At 44.0% G+C, this 16,644-nt stretch overlaps 1 protein-coding gene across 1 annotated transcript in view; it reads right to left on the bottom strand.

Annotated features, from left to right (window-relative positions):
* Positions 1 to 940: 940 nt before the first annotated feature.
* GRAP2 (GRB2 related adaptor protein 2) overlaps positions 941 to 16,644 on the bottom strand; it is a 39,672-nt gene continuing 23,968 nt past the window's right edge. Inside the window, exons 2-8 of the mRNA XM_058805562.1 lie at positions 15,368 to 15,470; positions 12,218 to 12,309; positions 9,885 to 10,004; positions 8,011 to 8,179; positions 6,258 to 6,389; positions 4,790 to 4,909; positions 941 to 2,589 (exon numbers count right to left, since the gene is read on the bottom strand). Of these exons, the coding sequence (XP_058661545.1) occupies positions 2,410 to 2,589; positions 4,790 to 4,909; positions 6,258 to 6,389; positions 8,011 to 8,179; positions 9,885 to 10,004; positions 12,218 to 12,309; positions 15,368 to 15,445 (891 nt within the window). The 5' untranslated portion in view covers positions 15,446 to 15,470 and the 3' untranslated portion in view covers positions 941 to 2,409. The remainder of the gene's footprint in view (positions 2,590 to 4,789; positions 4,910 to 6,257; positions 6,390 to 8,010; positions 8,180 to 9,884; positions 10,005 to 12,217; positions 12,310 to 15,367; positions 15,471 to 16,644) is intronic.

The raw sequence follows: 16,644 nt of genomic DNA, 5'->3' as shown, positions 1-16,644 counted from the left end.
TTACTGTGGTTCTGGTATGCTGTCCATAATTAGTGTGCAGTCCTTTAATACTAATTACCTTAGGTATTAGTTCCTTAAACATCAGTTCAAAAAAATCACATGAAAATTTACCTCTTCCTCAAATGAGTCATGAGTTAACACAGGGGTACTTGCAATGCACTACTTAGACTTGCTTAATTAGTTAATCTCTGTAAAGGGGTTTCAAATGCATGAAGAGCTATCAAACTGCTAAGTGCGTTATCTTCAATTAATTTTGTGCAACTACATCTTCACTACCAAGAGGGTCTTTAGAGTGCTGAGGAAAGGAAAAAGAGACATTGCTTCTAATTTTAAAAGTAACTAATACAGAAAAAAAGGGAATTAATTGAAAGATGATTTGACATGATGGGAATAATTGTGAATACACCATTTCTTTTGTTTCAGCCAGAGCTGAATATGAAAGATTCATCATTTTTATCCTTCCTTTGCCTTTGTTAGTCTCTGGTTTCTTGGTTCTGTCTCCTCTTGGTCTTAATGCTCTCCCTTTCTCTCACTGAGTATTAACTCCCTCTCTTCCAAATTTATTACTACCTTACTTCCAAATTTATTACCACCTGGAGTCACTGAGCTTACACCCTCATACAAATGGTAAGGGATCTCGTTCCAAAAGAAGCCTCATGGACTTCCCTTCAGCAGAAGACACTAAAGGAGCAGAGCAGAGCTCCAGCAAGAGAACAGGGCCACATCCAGCCCTGGCAGTCGTATTCCCTGGACCACTGTGGTAGCCAGTAAGTTCTTACTGAGTCATTCAAAGTTTTCTATTCTCTATAGAGCTTATATGCCTTGTTAAATATTCTCATTTTACTTCACCCATTAACAATCTGCTTTTGGTGGAGTTCTCTCAAAATGGGTTCTTTGTGCTAACACTCTGTCTAGCTGGCAGCTTTATTCAGGCCAGCCACATTGAATTGGCCTTCCCCAAGAACCTGTTTCCTGGGTTCTTTTTCTTCCACTGAGACTAACAAAAAATAAGAACTTTTTGTGTTTGTTGCTGAGTCTGATTTGTGTTTAGAGGTTTTCACTTGCCTATGCCTTCTTTTTCAATAACGATTAATCATCACTTCTGCTTGCTGACTGCTGAGGTCCCACATGTGGTGAAAAATTCAGGCAGCTTGTTTCATATCAACATGCCTGAGCAGTGGTTATGCAGGAGAGTCCCCATCACAGGGTTTGTGAAGGGGACAGGTAATGTGCATTTGCAATAAATTTGTATCACATCTGGGCATTCACTCAGCAGTTATTTGAAAACCTATTAATTTACCTTATTTTATCCAAAAGAAACTGGAATAGACTATTATATGGCTATAGCTTTATTCTTTGCATACTGTAAAATAACAGCTTAACCTGTTGGATAAGACATTTCTCTGGTAAGCCAGAGTTGTGTACATGGTGATCCTCAGCACAGCAAGTTCTCAGGGAAAGAACTTCTGCCACCAAACCAGAGAAAACTCTCCAATCCCTCCCCAGTACAGTTTTACAAAAGGAACCAGTGAGGGATATTCACTGTTATCCAATCCAGTGGATACTAATTTAGCTGAAGGGCCTGATCTGCTCTAATCAGGCTATCTAGCTGAAGTGTAGGTACCTAAGACAGCAGCTGGGAAATGGGTAAGTTGTTAGGGGGTACAGAAAGAAGAGCAGGCCTATGAGAAAAAGCAAAGAAAGCTTCTTGCCCTCCCATACCTTCACCACTTGCATGTTTGTACAAAAGCTTACAGGGTTCCTCCCCTTCATCTGGTATATCCATACAGTCCATACACACAGTGTGAGATGGGTAAGCCAGAAACTATTAAGAAAATAGTTAAACTAGAAGAAAGCCAGAAACTATTAAGGAAAGCTAGATTGTTTCAACCTCAACCTAAAGCCCTAACTGAAGGTTTAATGTTGTGGCCAAGGATCATTTAATTCACGTGGGTGTCCCTCCTGCCTCTGACAGAAAGGTGGAATGGAGCCTGAAGAGACTGTGACTGCTACCAGATCCAAAATGAAGGGATAGGGCTACCTGAATACTGAACCTGAAGTTAACCTGAAGCCTGCTTTCCTGAGGGGCATTTCTACAGAATAAACCTAATTGCAGGAGCTTATCAATAGTTAAAAGAAGTGACAGGGCAGGGAGCACCCAGCAAAGTCTCAATGAACAGTCCAAGATTTTTGCTCCCTCCCCTTTATGACTGTGAAAAAAAGGGGTAAAAAATTTCTTCCTCACAGGGTTCTCTTTCATACCAACATTTCAAAAGATCAATTGCCAATAAATTAAGACAAAACAAAAAACAATGTATGTCCTGGTGGCAAGGGAAGATGCACTCCTTCTCTGTCCCTGTCCCATCAGAAGAGCAGCTCGAGCAGAGCCCTCTGGGCCGCACTGTGCCCTCACAGCAGCACCGGTGTGACGTAGTTGGCAGGGAAGAGCCCCAGCTCCCCACGCAGGCGTCCCTTCCACCAGGAGGGGTTGGAGCTGTCCAGGACCTCCAGGATGTCCCCAGTGCGGAAGCCCAGCTCGTCGTGCTCCAGAGCATCGAAGTCGTACAAGGCACGGACCCACAGCGTTCGCTGGAACGGAGAGGAGAGACAGGCAGGGAACAAGGAGCCAGGACTGGGAAAGATCGTCTTTGCCACCCCTCCTAGGACCCAGTAAATACATTCACTAAGCAAGGACAAGCAGCGCTGCATTTTAGACCAACTTGCAATTAAACCAGGAAGTGGCCAAGATGGCAGGAAGGAGGGACCAATTAACTGGGACACCCAAAGGATGGTGTTTGGTTTCTCAGCAGCCTCAGTGTATTTGTGGGAATTTGCACCATAAGGTGAAAAGTCAAGACTGAGAGCAGGTCCTTAGGAAATTGTGTTCTCATGGCTCTGCTGCCTCTGCCCTGTAAGGGCAGCCAGGACAGCCACATCTGAAGCCAGTTTTGGGAGCACAAAAGCACTTCTGCCTGAGACCTGCTGGGCTGTAACTATCAGGGAATGGCTCTAGGGAGCTGGCCTGTGCTGGTACAGATATGAAAATGTGTCCTCAGCCAGTTGAGGACTGCACACAGGCAAGCACACAGGCAAGAGTAGAGAACACTGTAAAGAAGATTAAAGAAGGATACTTGCTCTTTCAGGCAATTTAGGGGCATAGGGAAGGGTCTTAAACCTTCTTCAGACTCTCCCCAAGGTCAGGTCCCTGAGATCCAAAGGATTTAGTGTCTGTTTGGGTATACCAGTTTATTTGAGTGTGCACTGTCATGTGCACTATGGTTACATTTTTTTCTAAAGGACTTTGCAGTCAATCTCCCACTTTGGCCAGAAATCATATTTTAAAGGAGATAGCTTGGGCTTCTTTCTGGGAAATTGTTGGCATCCACACCACAAGGCATGGATAATTTAGGAGGTATATCTGGCAGGGACAGAGGGAGAGATCTGTTTGAAGGCACACATATTTTGATAAATCTTCCTTTCCGGGCCCTGCTTAGACCTCGCCCCTAGTTATTTGGTTGGACATATAGAACTTCCTATAATTGGATTTGTGGCTTCTACATCACTGATAGGATGTGGCAGGCAAAAGCATGTTGTTATTCATTGCCACAGCCTCTCTGAGAGATAAAAACCACTGTATTTTAAGCTGGATTACAATAAAGACTCGGGGCTTTTGCCAAGAAAAGAGGCATGCCCCTATTTTTTAACATGCTCCAAATAATCTAATCCAATCTGATCTTTTTCACTCATTCTTGAGAAAGGTCTGCTGTCCTTCCCTTCTCTCCTTGGATCTAGGTTCTCTGGATATGGAGAGAGACATAACCAGACATCGAAGCTGGACTTTTCTTCAAGGAAGAGGAGCATCCTTAGGTCACACTGAGCTGATAGGGAAATATTTGTAGCTGGCAGTGGAGTCACAGGCTGAGGCAGAGACAGACACCACGTTCTGTGTGGGCATTCACAAAGTGGGACTTGGCAGAGCAGGGAATGACTGAAGGTCAAGTGCCAGGTTTGGATCCCATAGGAGAGTGGTCTGGGGTGTCTGCAGAGACACAACTGGATCACACTCACATCCACTGAGCTAAGAGGCTCTGACAGCCAAGGGTGTCAGGTAGGTGAGCACCACTTTGATGGCAAAGGAGGTCTGAGAGATGTGCCAGGCACAGACCTGGGTGATCTCAGGCCTTTTCAGGACTGCAGCAAAAATTAATGGAAGAGACAGTGTGACTACAAGTGCATTGCAAGACAGGAGGAGCACTGTAGCATGGTACAGGATCATGAGGCTGCTCTCCATAGAACTTAAAAAATGTACTGCACATTTAGCTACTGACATCAGTCACTGCCTGGCTGTGGTGGCAAAGATAATTGAAAGCCCCGTGCATTAATGGACATGAAGTTCTAGCAGAAGAGATCATTAGGCTTTCAGAAATGTCTTCTGCTGAACTGGTCTCATGCTTGATCAAAATCCATGGGTGAGCTTGCACTCATTCCACTGTCCCAGATGGGGATTGTTCCTGTTTTGCTGAGCTCATGCTAAGTTCCCTCTTCCACTGAGGCTGCATAAGACTGACCTTGAGAGCAGTTACCAGAACTATGCTCACATAACACTGTAGTCCAGGAGCAGGTTCCAGTGCCTGGGATAAAGTCATGAGACTCAGAAATGTCTCGTAAGACATGGCCTGGCAGGCAAAATACACAACTTCTCATGCAACCTCCATGTATGTGACATGGTGCAGACTGCTAAGGGACCCAGTGACTTGGGCAGAGGAGGCCTCCCAGGTGCATCACCTACCGGTGTCTGCTGATGCAGAGGGTCCGTGTGTCTCCTCTGCATAGCTCCTGCACTTCCTTGGCCATGATCCCTTAGTCTGTGCATCATGTCACTCCTGTCCAGACTCCCACCATATCTTTCCTAGAAAGAAAATAGCAGCAGAAAAGTCATGTTGCTGTGGTCTTGGCTGGAATAGAGTTAATTTTCTTTGCAGTAGCTGGTATAATGCTGTGGTTTGGATTCAGTATGTGAAACTGCTGATAATACACTAATGTTTCAGTTGTTGCTCAGCAGTGGCTCACTCTAAATCGAGGACTTCTCAGTATCTGGCCAAAGGGATATTCCATACCCTAGAACATCATACCCAGTATATAAACTGGGGGGAGTTGGCCAGAAGAGGCCAATAACTGGTCAGGGACTGGCATCAGCCAGTGGGTGATGAGCAATTGCATTGTGCATCACTTCTTTTTCTTGAGTTTTATTCCTCTCTCTTTTTGTTATTTCCTTTTAAATAAACAGAAAATGATAATAACAACTATTATTACTATTACTGCTACTATTTACTCTATTTCAATTATTAATTTGTTCTTATCTCAACTCATGAGTTTTACCTTTCTCTTGATTCTTTCCCTACCTGCAGGAGGAGAAGTGAGTGAGTGGCTGCATGGTTCTTAGTTGCCAGCTGAGTTCAAACCATGACACATATATATTCTGAGATGTATAAATGAGGGGATTTAAGAGTCATTAGTGGGCCAAGAGTCAGGACCGAGCCCACACATCAATAATTTTAGATGTCTGCTTCCAATAAAGTCCCTGTGCTCCAGTTCTGCAAGTAATGACCCTCATGGAAGAGGTCAGCTTAGACTGCTCTATTTTGCTCTATTTTGGATTTTACTTTTTAGGAATTGAAAGCTGACTGTCAGCTGTGTTTCACAGCTGCTGGGACAAATGGTCAGAGAGGGGCTTTTTTGGTCTCTGAGACTTTTGGAGAAAAAGCTAAGGTTGTTCTAACTCACAGATAAAAACCATGCTTGCCAAGGGGACTTCAGGCAATCTGGAGTTATTATGACCCAGTCCTGTCCACTCCTTGCTCTTCCTCTGTCCCATGTGCTGGGGGAACATCAGTTGTGCTGGTGCAGTGGACTGTATCTGAGGACTCACTACTTTACTTTTTCTTGGGCTGCTCCATAGTGTAAAGGACAGCAAGCAGGCCTATAAATCTAGTAGCCAAAATAGCCAAAGAAGAATGAGACAAAATCAAATTCAAAGAAAAGTAGCCATATGACCACACATCCAAGTCATATCAACACAAACTGGCCGAGGCAGATGGAGAGAAGTAGGAAACATCTAGAAAACAAGTTCTCTTTTGTGTGCACAGCTGAGAGATGCAGATTTTTGACAAAATAACTGCTCACTCACTACCAAGCAATAAAAGCTAATGTTTCATATGCCTGGGCTTGATGTCCCAGCCCCTTGTTCCTGGCAGTACCTGTTGCTGCTGCAGTATGGGAACAGGATGCTCTACATATCTCCTGGATACAGAAGAATGATCTTCTCCAGCTGCTCCTCCCATGTGGAATCCTTCCCGACCTATCCGTTCCAGGCTCCCACCGCGCCTCTCCTGAAGGAAGAAAGATCACAAAAGTGAGGTCAGGCTTTGCTTCCTACTACATCCTTGACTAAAGCTGTGCAATCATTGCACACTGAGCACTACCACTACTCTGGAGGCTCTTTCAAATATAAGACTGCCTCTCTGAACAGAAGAACAAATCAGGAATCCTGTATTTTAGATATTTGTAGCCACTCTCCATCTGAAATCAGTGTAGTACTGGGAGGTGCTGGGCTGAAAATATGGCTGCTGATGTGATGATCAGCACAGGAGCCAAGCTCTTTTTTGAAATACTGCCCTTAGAATCCATTTGTCTCTGAACTGAAATTTATATATTACAATCATTTTATCATATGGGTGTAGCATCTAAAAATTTGTATTGTGAACAGAAACCCCACTGTGATGGGTGCTAAACATACTCTGCTGTGCCCATCACCATAATAAATGTACAGAAAGTTTGCCAAAGCAAACCTGACTTCTGTTCTTTCATTTGCCTGTCTGCATCTTGGAGCAAACGCATCTCTTTCCCTTCCTGCTCACAGTCAGCCCAAACAGGTTGTTATACTGATATACATCATACAGTCTTTCTTTCCTTCCCCAGACACAGAGATTCATTGCTGTGATCTCTCTCTTACAAATCCCAGAGCCTGTATTTCAATACCTTACTGGTGCATTTTTAAAGCTCTGTATAAGTGGTCTAGAAAGAGACAACAACCCAGGCCCATTCTTCAGACTGAACATGTATCATCTCTCATTTTGAGCCAGCAAGAATGACCCACACACAGCCTATAAAGCTTTACTGCTGTAGTCAGCAGGTCACATACTTTCTGCCTTGCCTCTACTTGCACATCCTGGTAATTTAATACCAGAATCCGTTTCCCAGTAAAGCAGGACTTTGGTTGCTGCAGTGACCAGGCATGTTCATTCCCAGTACAGGGAGTGCAAGGTGTAGCAGGCTCTGCTATGTCATTTGCTTGTTCCCCTGGCACAAAACCAGGCTTTCATTGGACTGGGATTTGTCTGCCTTCTCAAACATTGACTATGCCTTCCCTGAAGGCACATCTTGTTCCCAGATCTCCTACGTTCTTCTCAGTAGTACTTTCCAGTTCCTAACAGCCAGGTTAACTGCTCCAGGTTCTGCCCTCTGTTCCCCCACATTCCTTTTACTTGTTTGCTCAGTAGCAGGAGATGGACAACTCTTCTGAGCAGACAAACTTACAGGTGTAATTGCACTCTGGGTGTGTGCAAGGACCCTAAGAAACCAGACTCAAATTCTTCTCAGTCACAAACCACCAGTCAGCTCTGTACCTGCCCTTAGGAAATCTAGGCATTTCAGTAAGGTAAATCCTGCTTCCCTTGGCATCTCAGAATTTCAGTTCTGAGCTATTAGCACAGCTTTAGCAAAGCACCTTTATTCAGATTTGAAGAATCAAAAAATTCTGCTCAATTTTACAACTCTACATACCACTGAATCCCCTACGAATCAGTGTCTTAGGCCCCACCAGTGTAGTTATGTGGCTGGGTTTCCAGGGACACACTGTCCTCCTCCTCACCATGAGACATTCTCATGGAAGGAATTCCTTCCACAGAAAGGTTTCTGACTGAGAAATTCCTAAGGACAGTTTGTGTTTACCTTTTCTTCTTGGCTGTTGTCCCTTAGGAAGATCTGCTTCTGCCTGGAGATGGAAGTTGTCTTGTAGTAGTCCACCAGCTTGTTTAGCGAGTGGAATTTCTCTGTCCACAAGTAATAGCTACCCTTGGAATCCCTCATCACTTTGAAGTGCTGCACATCATCTTCATGCCTGGATCCCAATGGAAAAGAGATCATCAACAGATTGCACTTTTACCTTTTTCTAAAAAGTCTTTTCCAGAAGGGTACCAAGACTTCTTGCTTGGCCAAATCTAAACTTCTGGAAAGTCATGCAGTGGCAGTCCTTGTGCCTACTGGACCCAGATGTGGCTCTGTTTCAAAAGGCTCATCAATCTGCAAACACACAGTGCCCCAGGGCTGCCCAATCACAAAGCACTATCAAAACAAAGCACAGGGTTTTAAACACTCTCTTTTGAAATAAAGGTCACAGGAGCTTCCAGGGTGCAAAAGTGCAGTTGTAGTCTACCCAACAGCCTCTGCAGGTCCTGTTAACATCCAGTCTGCATTGACTACAAGATCTGTATTACACCTTTACACACCATGGGGATCACCACTATATGCAGACAAAGTAATGTGAAGCCATACACTAAACTTTTAAGATGGTATAAAATCTCAGGTAACATCATTACTACAGGTCATTCTCCCTATCCAAAAAGAAAAAAAAAAAGGAATTTTCTGATGCTGTTACAAGCCAAATTAACAATCTCAACCTTCTGCCCCTTATTCCCCCTGCACCTCCCCTCCCCTCATCTCTTGTCTGATGTGTACAATTCCTCTTTGCACCAGATGTGATCTGGCTTTGGCACCCACCTCCTTGCTCTGTGCAACTCCAGGCACTCAAAACACTCTTCTCAGAGGCTACATCTGCACAAATAGACTAAATGGGGACAGGCAGGGACTGAATGCTATCCTTGACTGCTACAGCCCCAAGCTGCTGAAATGTTAGCATGGTTGTGGTTTAAATAGAAAAGCTCTCCCTTAGATAGTGCTGGGCCATGGTTAGAAAGAACAGACCAGGAGCTGTTCACAGGGAGCTGCTTGAATACAGCTCTTCTGTTTGGTGGGGTGAAGAGGGTGCAGCCATACAGATCTGACCTCTGCCTCACTGCTTGACTTCAGGGCCAGAGAAAGAGCCTGACTGTACTTGATTTGCTGGTGTTAATTGGTGCAAATGTAACCAGAATGTTTTCCTGCATTCCTCCTAGATACTTTTTGAGCTGCCTGAATCAGCAGGTACATACCACTTGGAAAAGACTAATCATGACTTGTTAATCATGACTCTAATTTAAAACTGGTTATCAACTATTTGACTGAAAATTGGGAAACCAAACATCATTGAAAGGCTCTGCTTAGAAGGAAATGCACTGAGAAGTGCTAGGCTACAGGAAGCCGCTGAAATGTAGCTGGGCTGCAAGAAATGAAAAACCAGTCCTTGTCCAATGGCTGTTTAGTGACCTGTGGGAAAAAAAAGTTAACAATGTAATAGTAATCTCTTCATAGGTAGTAGCTGAATTCTTGGATTTGGTAACCAGAGCTGTAAGGGAATTAAAACAAATGGAAGACACATGTTAAGGACAGTGGGAGACTTTCCCTTTGCTGTAGCTCTTTCAGAGAAGGAGGTCACCAGGGGATGCAGCTTTGGAATGGGGCATTCACTGTGTCACTTGAAAAGAGGCAGAAACATTTGGGAATCAGATGCCTAATTTGTTCTCATTCACAACACAGCAGCACTACCAGTGACTGGCAGCCTGCAAACTTCTCAAGAGCCTACATCACATTAGGAATTCTAATGAGAGGAGGCTAGGGACACCATTAAACAGGAAAGGAAGCAGGAATATGCTGTTGAAAGCAGATACCTGACAGAGATGGAGAAGTCACCCTGAGAGTTTTGACTGGCTCGGACGATGAAGCAGCCAACTCCTTTGCTCATGAGGAGGTTCTCTGCTTCGTGCCGGGATATCTTCTCATCAAACCAGCTGTCAAGTGGGAAAAATCATGGAGATGTGAATAAGGATGGGAATTAAGGTGAGGAATAAAAAAGCTGAGTGTAGGGAGAACGTGAATAAGCAGGGTGGAGGGAAGAAAACAAAAGGACCAGAGGAGCCCACATGGCTACTCCCAGTGGCCACGTATATGCTGAGGTACAGGAGTTTGATGGATGCAGACCATTTTCTTTGAGTAGTAAAAGCATGTACATGCAAAGAGAACAATGTAAGCTTTGGTGTGCTAAGAAGCAACACTTAGCTGAAACTGTAATTACAGACACAGTACAATAAGGTGTTAGTCAAAGAAATTTTAAATGAAAAATGTATATGTATACATATACACACACATAACTCTCAGACATATACATCAAATTGCTTTTTGGCAAACTGAAAATTACTGGGATGTGATGGATATATTGCATGGAACGCACATAAATTTTTAGTAGAAGCAAGACATGAAAGTTTTACTATTAATAAATTGGTTCCTGCAAGAGTTGCAATATCACAAAATCACAGAAACACAGAATACATAAGCACACTTACACAAATCTAGCCAGGCATACCAAAAAACAGCATAAGGCACTGGACTAATAATGAGAAAGTCACCATAAATAGTAAAAGAATATGATGTCAGTAGGAATTTTTCTGTAGAGAAACACAAAATAATATACATTTGCATATGTCCACTCATAGCTTATAAGATTTACAATCTGCAGTCTTTGACTTCTCCTAATACATAATTGCCTGTATTGCATTAAAATGAAGGACTGTTAAGTTCCTAATGTCTGTCATTTCTGCTTTGGAGTTCCCTATTATCATCACAGTTTACCTATGTATCATTAGCAAAGAAAAATCAGAAACCCTTGATAAACAATCTCAATGATTACTTAATCAGAAAAAAGACGGGCAAAAACAATCCATCAAAAATAGGAGGCAACTTTCTTTCCTACGTCTAGTTCTGTCATCTGGGCTGAACTGCTTCAAACTGCAGACCTGACACTTAGAAAAGTGTCAAAGTGGAAATATTTCTTCACAGCTCTTGCACAGAGAAAACAACATGAGAAAAATGTGTGTGAAAAAAGAAGCTGCCAGTGCTCCTGAGTGATGGCACAGCCCTGTGAAAGAGTGAACAAGAACAACTGACTGGAAGATCTCATCCCCCTGAGGCCCAAAAGTACAAGCCCTTATTTGCACAGCAAAGGAATAATGTCCTTCAGCTCAGCCAAGCAGGTTGGCTTATGTCCAAAAAGGCCACTAAGTGCCACCTCCAAAGGGGACAGAGGCACTTATTTGTAACCTCAAAATCCCTGTGTGCTCCCAGTCTGACTGCTCAGGGCAGCAGTGCGTTACAGCCACAAGCACTGGGCTTGGTGCATGCTCTGCTTGCTCACCCCTGAAATGCTGCAGCACTTGTGAAAAAAAGAGAACAATGAGAGGTGCTTCTGGGAGCTTTTCTGCTAACTGAAAGGCTGTAAGAATCCCATGCACTGTCATATTTATGGCATAGGGTTGGAGAGCACATTTAACATGCATTCCAACACACATCAGTCCTCTCTGAAAGTGCAGCTCCATCTCCTCAGCGGGAAGAGAGAAATGCAGGTATGCCTGTCCCCTGACAGATCTGTTTGTGTGTGTGAGAGAGACCAGGGCGGCTCGGCTGGTCTGTCAACTCTGCCGATCCAGAGTACCACCAGCTGTCACAGCATTGCACTGACCTCTAGTGCACCGACAGAAACTCACAGGCACTTCGGGGGGCAGGAATGCGGCGGCAGGGTGGGAAAAGGGAGTCAGTGTCCTTAAGAGCCGAAGGGGAGGAAATTTTTTTATGATTCGTTTTCAGAAAGATCTCTTGCTCTTCCTTTCGTGCTTAGCCTCTGTCTCTGCTCCCAAGACTTCACATCATGACTATTTCCCTCTCTCTGAGGACATCTAAATGCAATTCCTGCCACATCCCAGGGTCCCTCTGCGCAGCAACAAAGGAGTCACTTGGGACTGACAGCGATCATCAGATCCATTTAGCTCTGAAAGAGCAGAGGATGCTTTGGGGTAGAAATACTCTGTGCTGGCAGAACCGTGTGTAGCATTATGGCAATCACTGCCAGCCCCAAAGTGCAGGATGTTGTGCCCAGCACTTCCCCTGTCCTCTCCTCTGTGCTCTCGGTGGAAATGTGCCATAGTGGTGACACCATTTCAGTCACACTTACGGGGGAACATGGAAATCAATGAAGTTCTTAGGAACGTAGCCCTCGTGACTTCTGAGCTCAGCCTTGTACCACTCTTCCTGGGAGCTCAAAATCTGCAATGGAGAAATGGATGGAATAAATGCATCTCCTGAGACAGGCAAAAGCAACCAAGATTCAGGAAGAAACCTAGAATGCCTTGTAAGAATAAAATAAAATTGTACGTGTTCTCTGCTCCCCACCCATGGTGCAACAAGGTTAGTGGCTGATGACCACTTCAGAGCAAGCAAGCAATAAAAAAGCCCAAGCAGAATTAGAGAGATGGCTTGTTAACTTTACCCCTTTGTCTGACTGCCTGTCTGTGTATCTCTGATGCCTGTGAAATGGAGAAAATTCAGCTTTGAAAGACTTAGTAGGGGTTTAATTTATTCTCTGTGCTGCCTTTTGTAGCTGGTACTGTAGCATCTCAGATTCACAAGGGAAGAAGAAAATATCTGTGAAAACTCCTCTGACATATGGGTATGGAGGGATATGCAGCTGTGTCTGTGTGTGTTATGGCGGCACAGATGTTACCATGTGCTCTCACCCGTCATGGCACAAGAGATTCTTTAGTGGGTTAAGTCATCAGCTGCCCTGAGCTTTGCCAAGGTAGATAAAGAAGGAGGCAAAAAGTGTTTTCAAGACACTATGATACTTAGGAGATTGTAAGATAGCTAGGATAGCTGGAAGTGAGTCCACATCACACACTGGAGCAGCTTCAAGTGTGCTCACATTAATGTTAACTGTAATGGTCCTTAGAAGCATCACTGCTGACCAGGGAGGGCCCAAATTCATGACAGCCTGGCTGATGGCCCAAGATACAGCTCTAAGCTGGAGGAGAGAGGACAGGAATACAAACACAGTGGGATTTTACTGCAGATGTTGTGGTCTTTGCTGTTTGACATTCCAGCTCCTGGGACAGGATTCTGCTGTATGAAATAGACCATGTTCCTGCTCTTTCTGGTTTTGGAGAGGAACCTAAAAGCATGAGCCATGACAGTTTTAAAAGGAAAAAGCCAGTGGAAATGACTTAATTTAAAATCTATTGTTAACAGTAATAATACTTACTTTGTGAGCCAGTCTCATGGTTTTGGGAGCCTAAGGCACATTTTAACTGCTTTGTATTGCCAACAGGATGTTACTGTCTCTGGAGCAAATTCTTCATTGCCTTCCCTGCCACGTAGGCAGGATTCAGAATAGTTAAGGAATAGAAAGCTGTGGAATTCCCTACTTGTATAGTCACTGCTGTCCTCATGCCTGGGTGCTGGGTTGAGGATCTTTTTTCACTGCTGTGGCCAAACACAGGGGATGATGGCTACTTCCTGCTCATGCCTGGGCCCTGCTCTGTTGGAAGTGAGGTTTCCAGAACGACCCACCAGCTGTTTGCCACTGCAGAGCTGGCAGGTTTCTCTCAGTGTGTCATCCTCTCAGAGAAGGATGTAGGGGGGGGTAAGAGGGTGGATTTCCTCCTGTCACTACTGGTTGAGGGCCTCCTGTTTCCTGTTTTGTAATCTCTACATCAATATTTCACCTTATCTCCTTCATATATCAGCAGGTTGTTGCAGGCAGCATGAGGGGGCTCATGATGGGGTAGGAATGTGTGTGTGCCTATGCCAGAACAGAGTTGTTACTCAGGCTGATTTACTGCTACTACGACTTGGTGGCTAAGGTGGTGTTTTGTTTACCCCAATGACATTGAAACAAGAAGGAGTTTGATTTTTCTGGTAGTGAATTCTCTCTGACAACCAATAATAATAAAACTGGAGTGTAGTGTTGACACTTTTTATCAGAGGATTCCAGCATACTTTGAAAGTAGTTCTGACTTATAATGATTTTACAAGAAGGGGAACTGAGGAACAGAAGGAAAAGTGATCTGGCCAACACCATCACCCCAGCAGGGACTTGATGGAAGTCTCCTGAGAAAAAAGGCATCAGTAAGGGTCATGTGATAGTAGGGACTGAGTGGGGAAGAATAAGAGTGTTCATCTGTGCTGAAGAGACGCAGTGATTTCTCTAGAACCTTCTCACAGCTCTTTGGAAAGATTTGGTACTAATGAGCTCTGGATGCTATCAACTTTGTTGAAGTGCCAAGAATTAAAAGGCCAATAAAATAACAAATGGTGGTGATGGAAGAGGCAAAGCTGAGACTCAATATCTGATTATTAGCTGGAATATCTGTGACTGCACAGAGGAGTAGCAAAGGCTCCTTGCCAAACAGGGTTGCACATCCTATGGTTGTACATCATCCCTTTGGACAGTAAAGGAGCTAAGGCCTTAGGGAGGAGTAATACTCAGGCCTTTTCAATGGAAACAGAACATCTAGGGCTGAGAAGTGGATACATAATTAGGGTGAAACTTCAAGTGGCTTCATCTGTGGGACTTTGGTAACGTTAACAAGAACTTTCTATCATAACACATACAAATCAACTTCAAAGAGACTTCCAGAAGCTCTGTATTGTGGATGACCAACTCTACTTCTGCCATTGCCCCACTGTGAAATTCCTGCAAGGGTGTATATAATGTTATTAGACCAGGACCTCTTAAACTATTCCACTATGTGTGTAAGAGTCTGTCTCGTGGAATTCTCCTCTTCTATTTGCAATTGCCTAAGATCCCTGCAGCATCTAACAATAATTACTTACAGTAAAAAGTTAGATATAAATTCTAGAATGGATGAGAGTTATCTTTTAAACAGTTCAACAGCTGGAAATAAGGAAGACAGCAATCCTTCTGGACAGAACTGATCCTGCCTGTGTTTAGACATAATCAGCATAATGTAGTCACTGTGGATGGTTTAACTGGTTAATGAAAACAGACAGGACCCTCAAAATCTGTCACCAAAGATCTTGATCTGTGCCCCAACAAAGGTACATACCCTTCCCTGCTGACTACCAGAGGACTGCAGGGCAACTAAATCCACAGTTCACGGACATAAAATCAAGAAAAGTGGACACAGACTCAAGTAACCTCAGAATTGTTGTCCTATTGCAAACCCTATGGGAGAGGAGTATCCTGCATTTGTATCCTAGTTTATAGATGTGCCTCCATCTGTTTGGTCAAGGCAAAGGGAAGCACAAGAAAGAACTGGAAGCGGTCTCAGAAAAGCTGCTTAGTCAAGCTGGGGACTGTACTTACCTTCAACATATCCCCAGCCTGGAAGCTCAACTCGTCTTCTCCAGAAGCAGTGAAATCAAACTTGGCAATGGCTTCCATGCTGTGTCTTGGGGGCAGAGCAGAGCTGGAAGAGGTGATGTCAGATACTTGTCAGCACCTATGAGCTACTGGGATTGTGGAGCCCAGCCTCTGGAAAGCTGACAGGCAGTGCTTTGGAGAAGCACTCACCACCTACGGGCAGCCATTAGTTACTAGACATGCAAAGACATTAGCAGGTAGAAGAGAGAGCATGGCTGAGCTGTAATTAGCTGAAGTCAGAAGTACAAATAACCAAGAGTGGATGCTTATTCTGACAGATCTCTTTCTCTAGAGCAACCTCATGGGAGAAACATGTACAGACCAACTCTGTCACAGCTTCCAATAAAGCAAGTGACTCTGTCCTGCAATAGAAAAATGCATTTGTCTCCTGCAATGACTTACTCTTTGCCTCAAGAGTGAGTCACATTGCTGACAAAACAAACAGGGCTGCAATAAATATATATACTTTTTCTTGGATACGGGCCACAATATGGAAGGTTGAAAGAGTCTTTTCTTTGTGATGGTTTAACATGGGTGACCACAACTTTCAGGTAGGAAAACACTGTTTGCAGAAAGGCTGCATTCCCTATTTTGAAGCTGGCAGAGAGTTAGCCTATCTCAGTGTTGGTAACCCAAGAGCCCAAAACATATCAGACAGCCTGCAAACCAAAGCCTGCTTTTCAGCACCAGAGCAGTGTGGCAGGGGAAGTGGCAAGATGGGCTTTGCTCCTTCACCACTTCCTGCCCATGTAACTCGGATGTACCCCAGCAGGACCATTTTTATAATCAAGAGTTACCAATTTCCCATGGCTGGGTCATGTACCCCACAGCCCAGTGGCGAGGCTGCCAGTGACAAGCCAAGAAATAGCCAGGCAGTGCCACCTTAAGCAACTGCACTGCTGGCAGATGCACTTGCAGCACAGCTTCTGAAGACCATCAGACAGCTGCGATATAGAAGTAATTTTTATAATTTTTAAGCTAGGTTTGTCTGGAAACAAAGATCTTGAAGCTACAGGTTCCACTGCATAATCTCAATTCTCACAACAGTCTATATGGCTTGAGAGGAAGTGCCAGCTTGCCTGATCCAAAAACATTCTTAACCAGAAAGCTCTAGAAAGACACTGTAGAAACAAATTAATAACCCTAATTAGGGTTAGATATTTCTTATTGATTAGAACTGACACAAGATCCCCAAAATATAAAGTGTTGATACTGAGCAA

The sequence above is a fragment of the Ammospiza caudacuta genome, chromosome 5 (genome assembly GCF_027887145.1).
Source record: "Ammospiza caudacuta isolate bAmmCau1 chromosome 5, bAmmCau1.pri, whole genome shotgun sequence".
Lineage (NCBI taxonomy): Eukaryota > Metazoa > Chordata > Aves > Passeriformes > Passerellidae > Ammospiza > Ammospiza caudacuta.
Note: the sequence above shows the minus strand (reverse complement) of the source record. Positions and strands in the feature narration are given on the sequence as shown.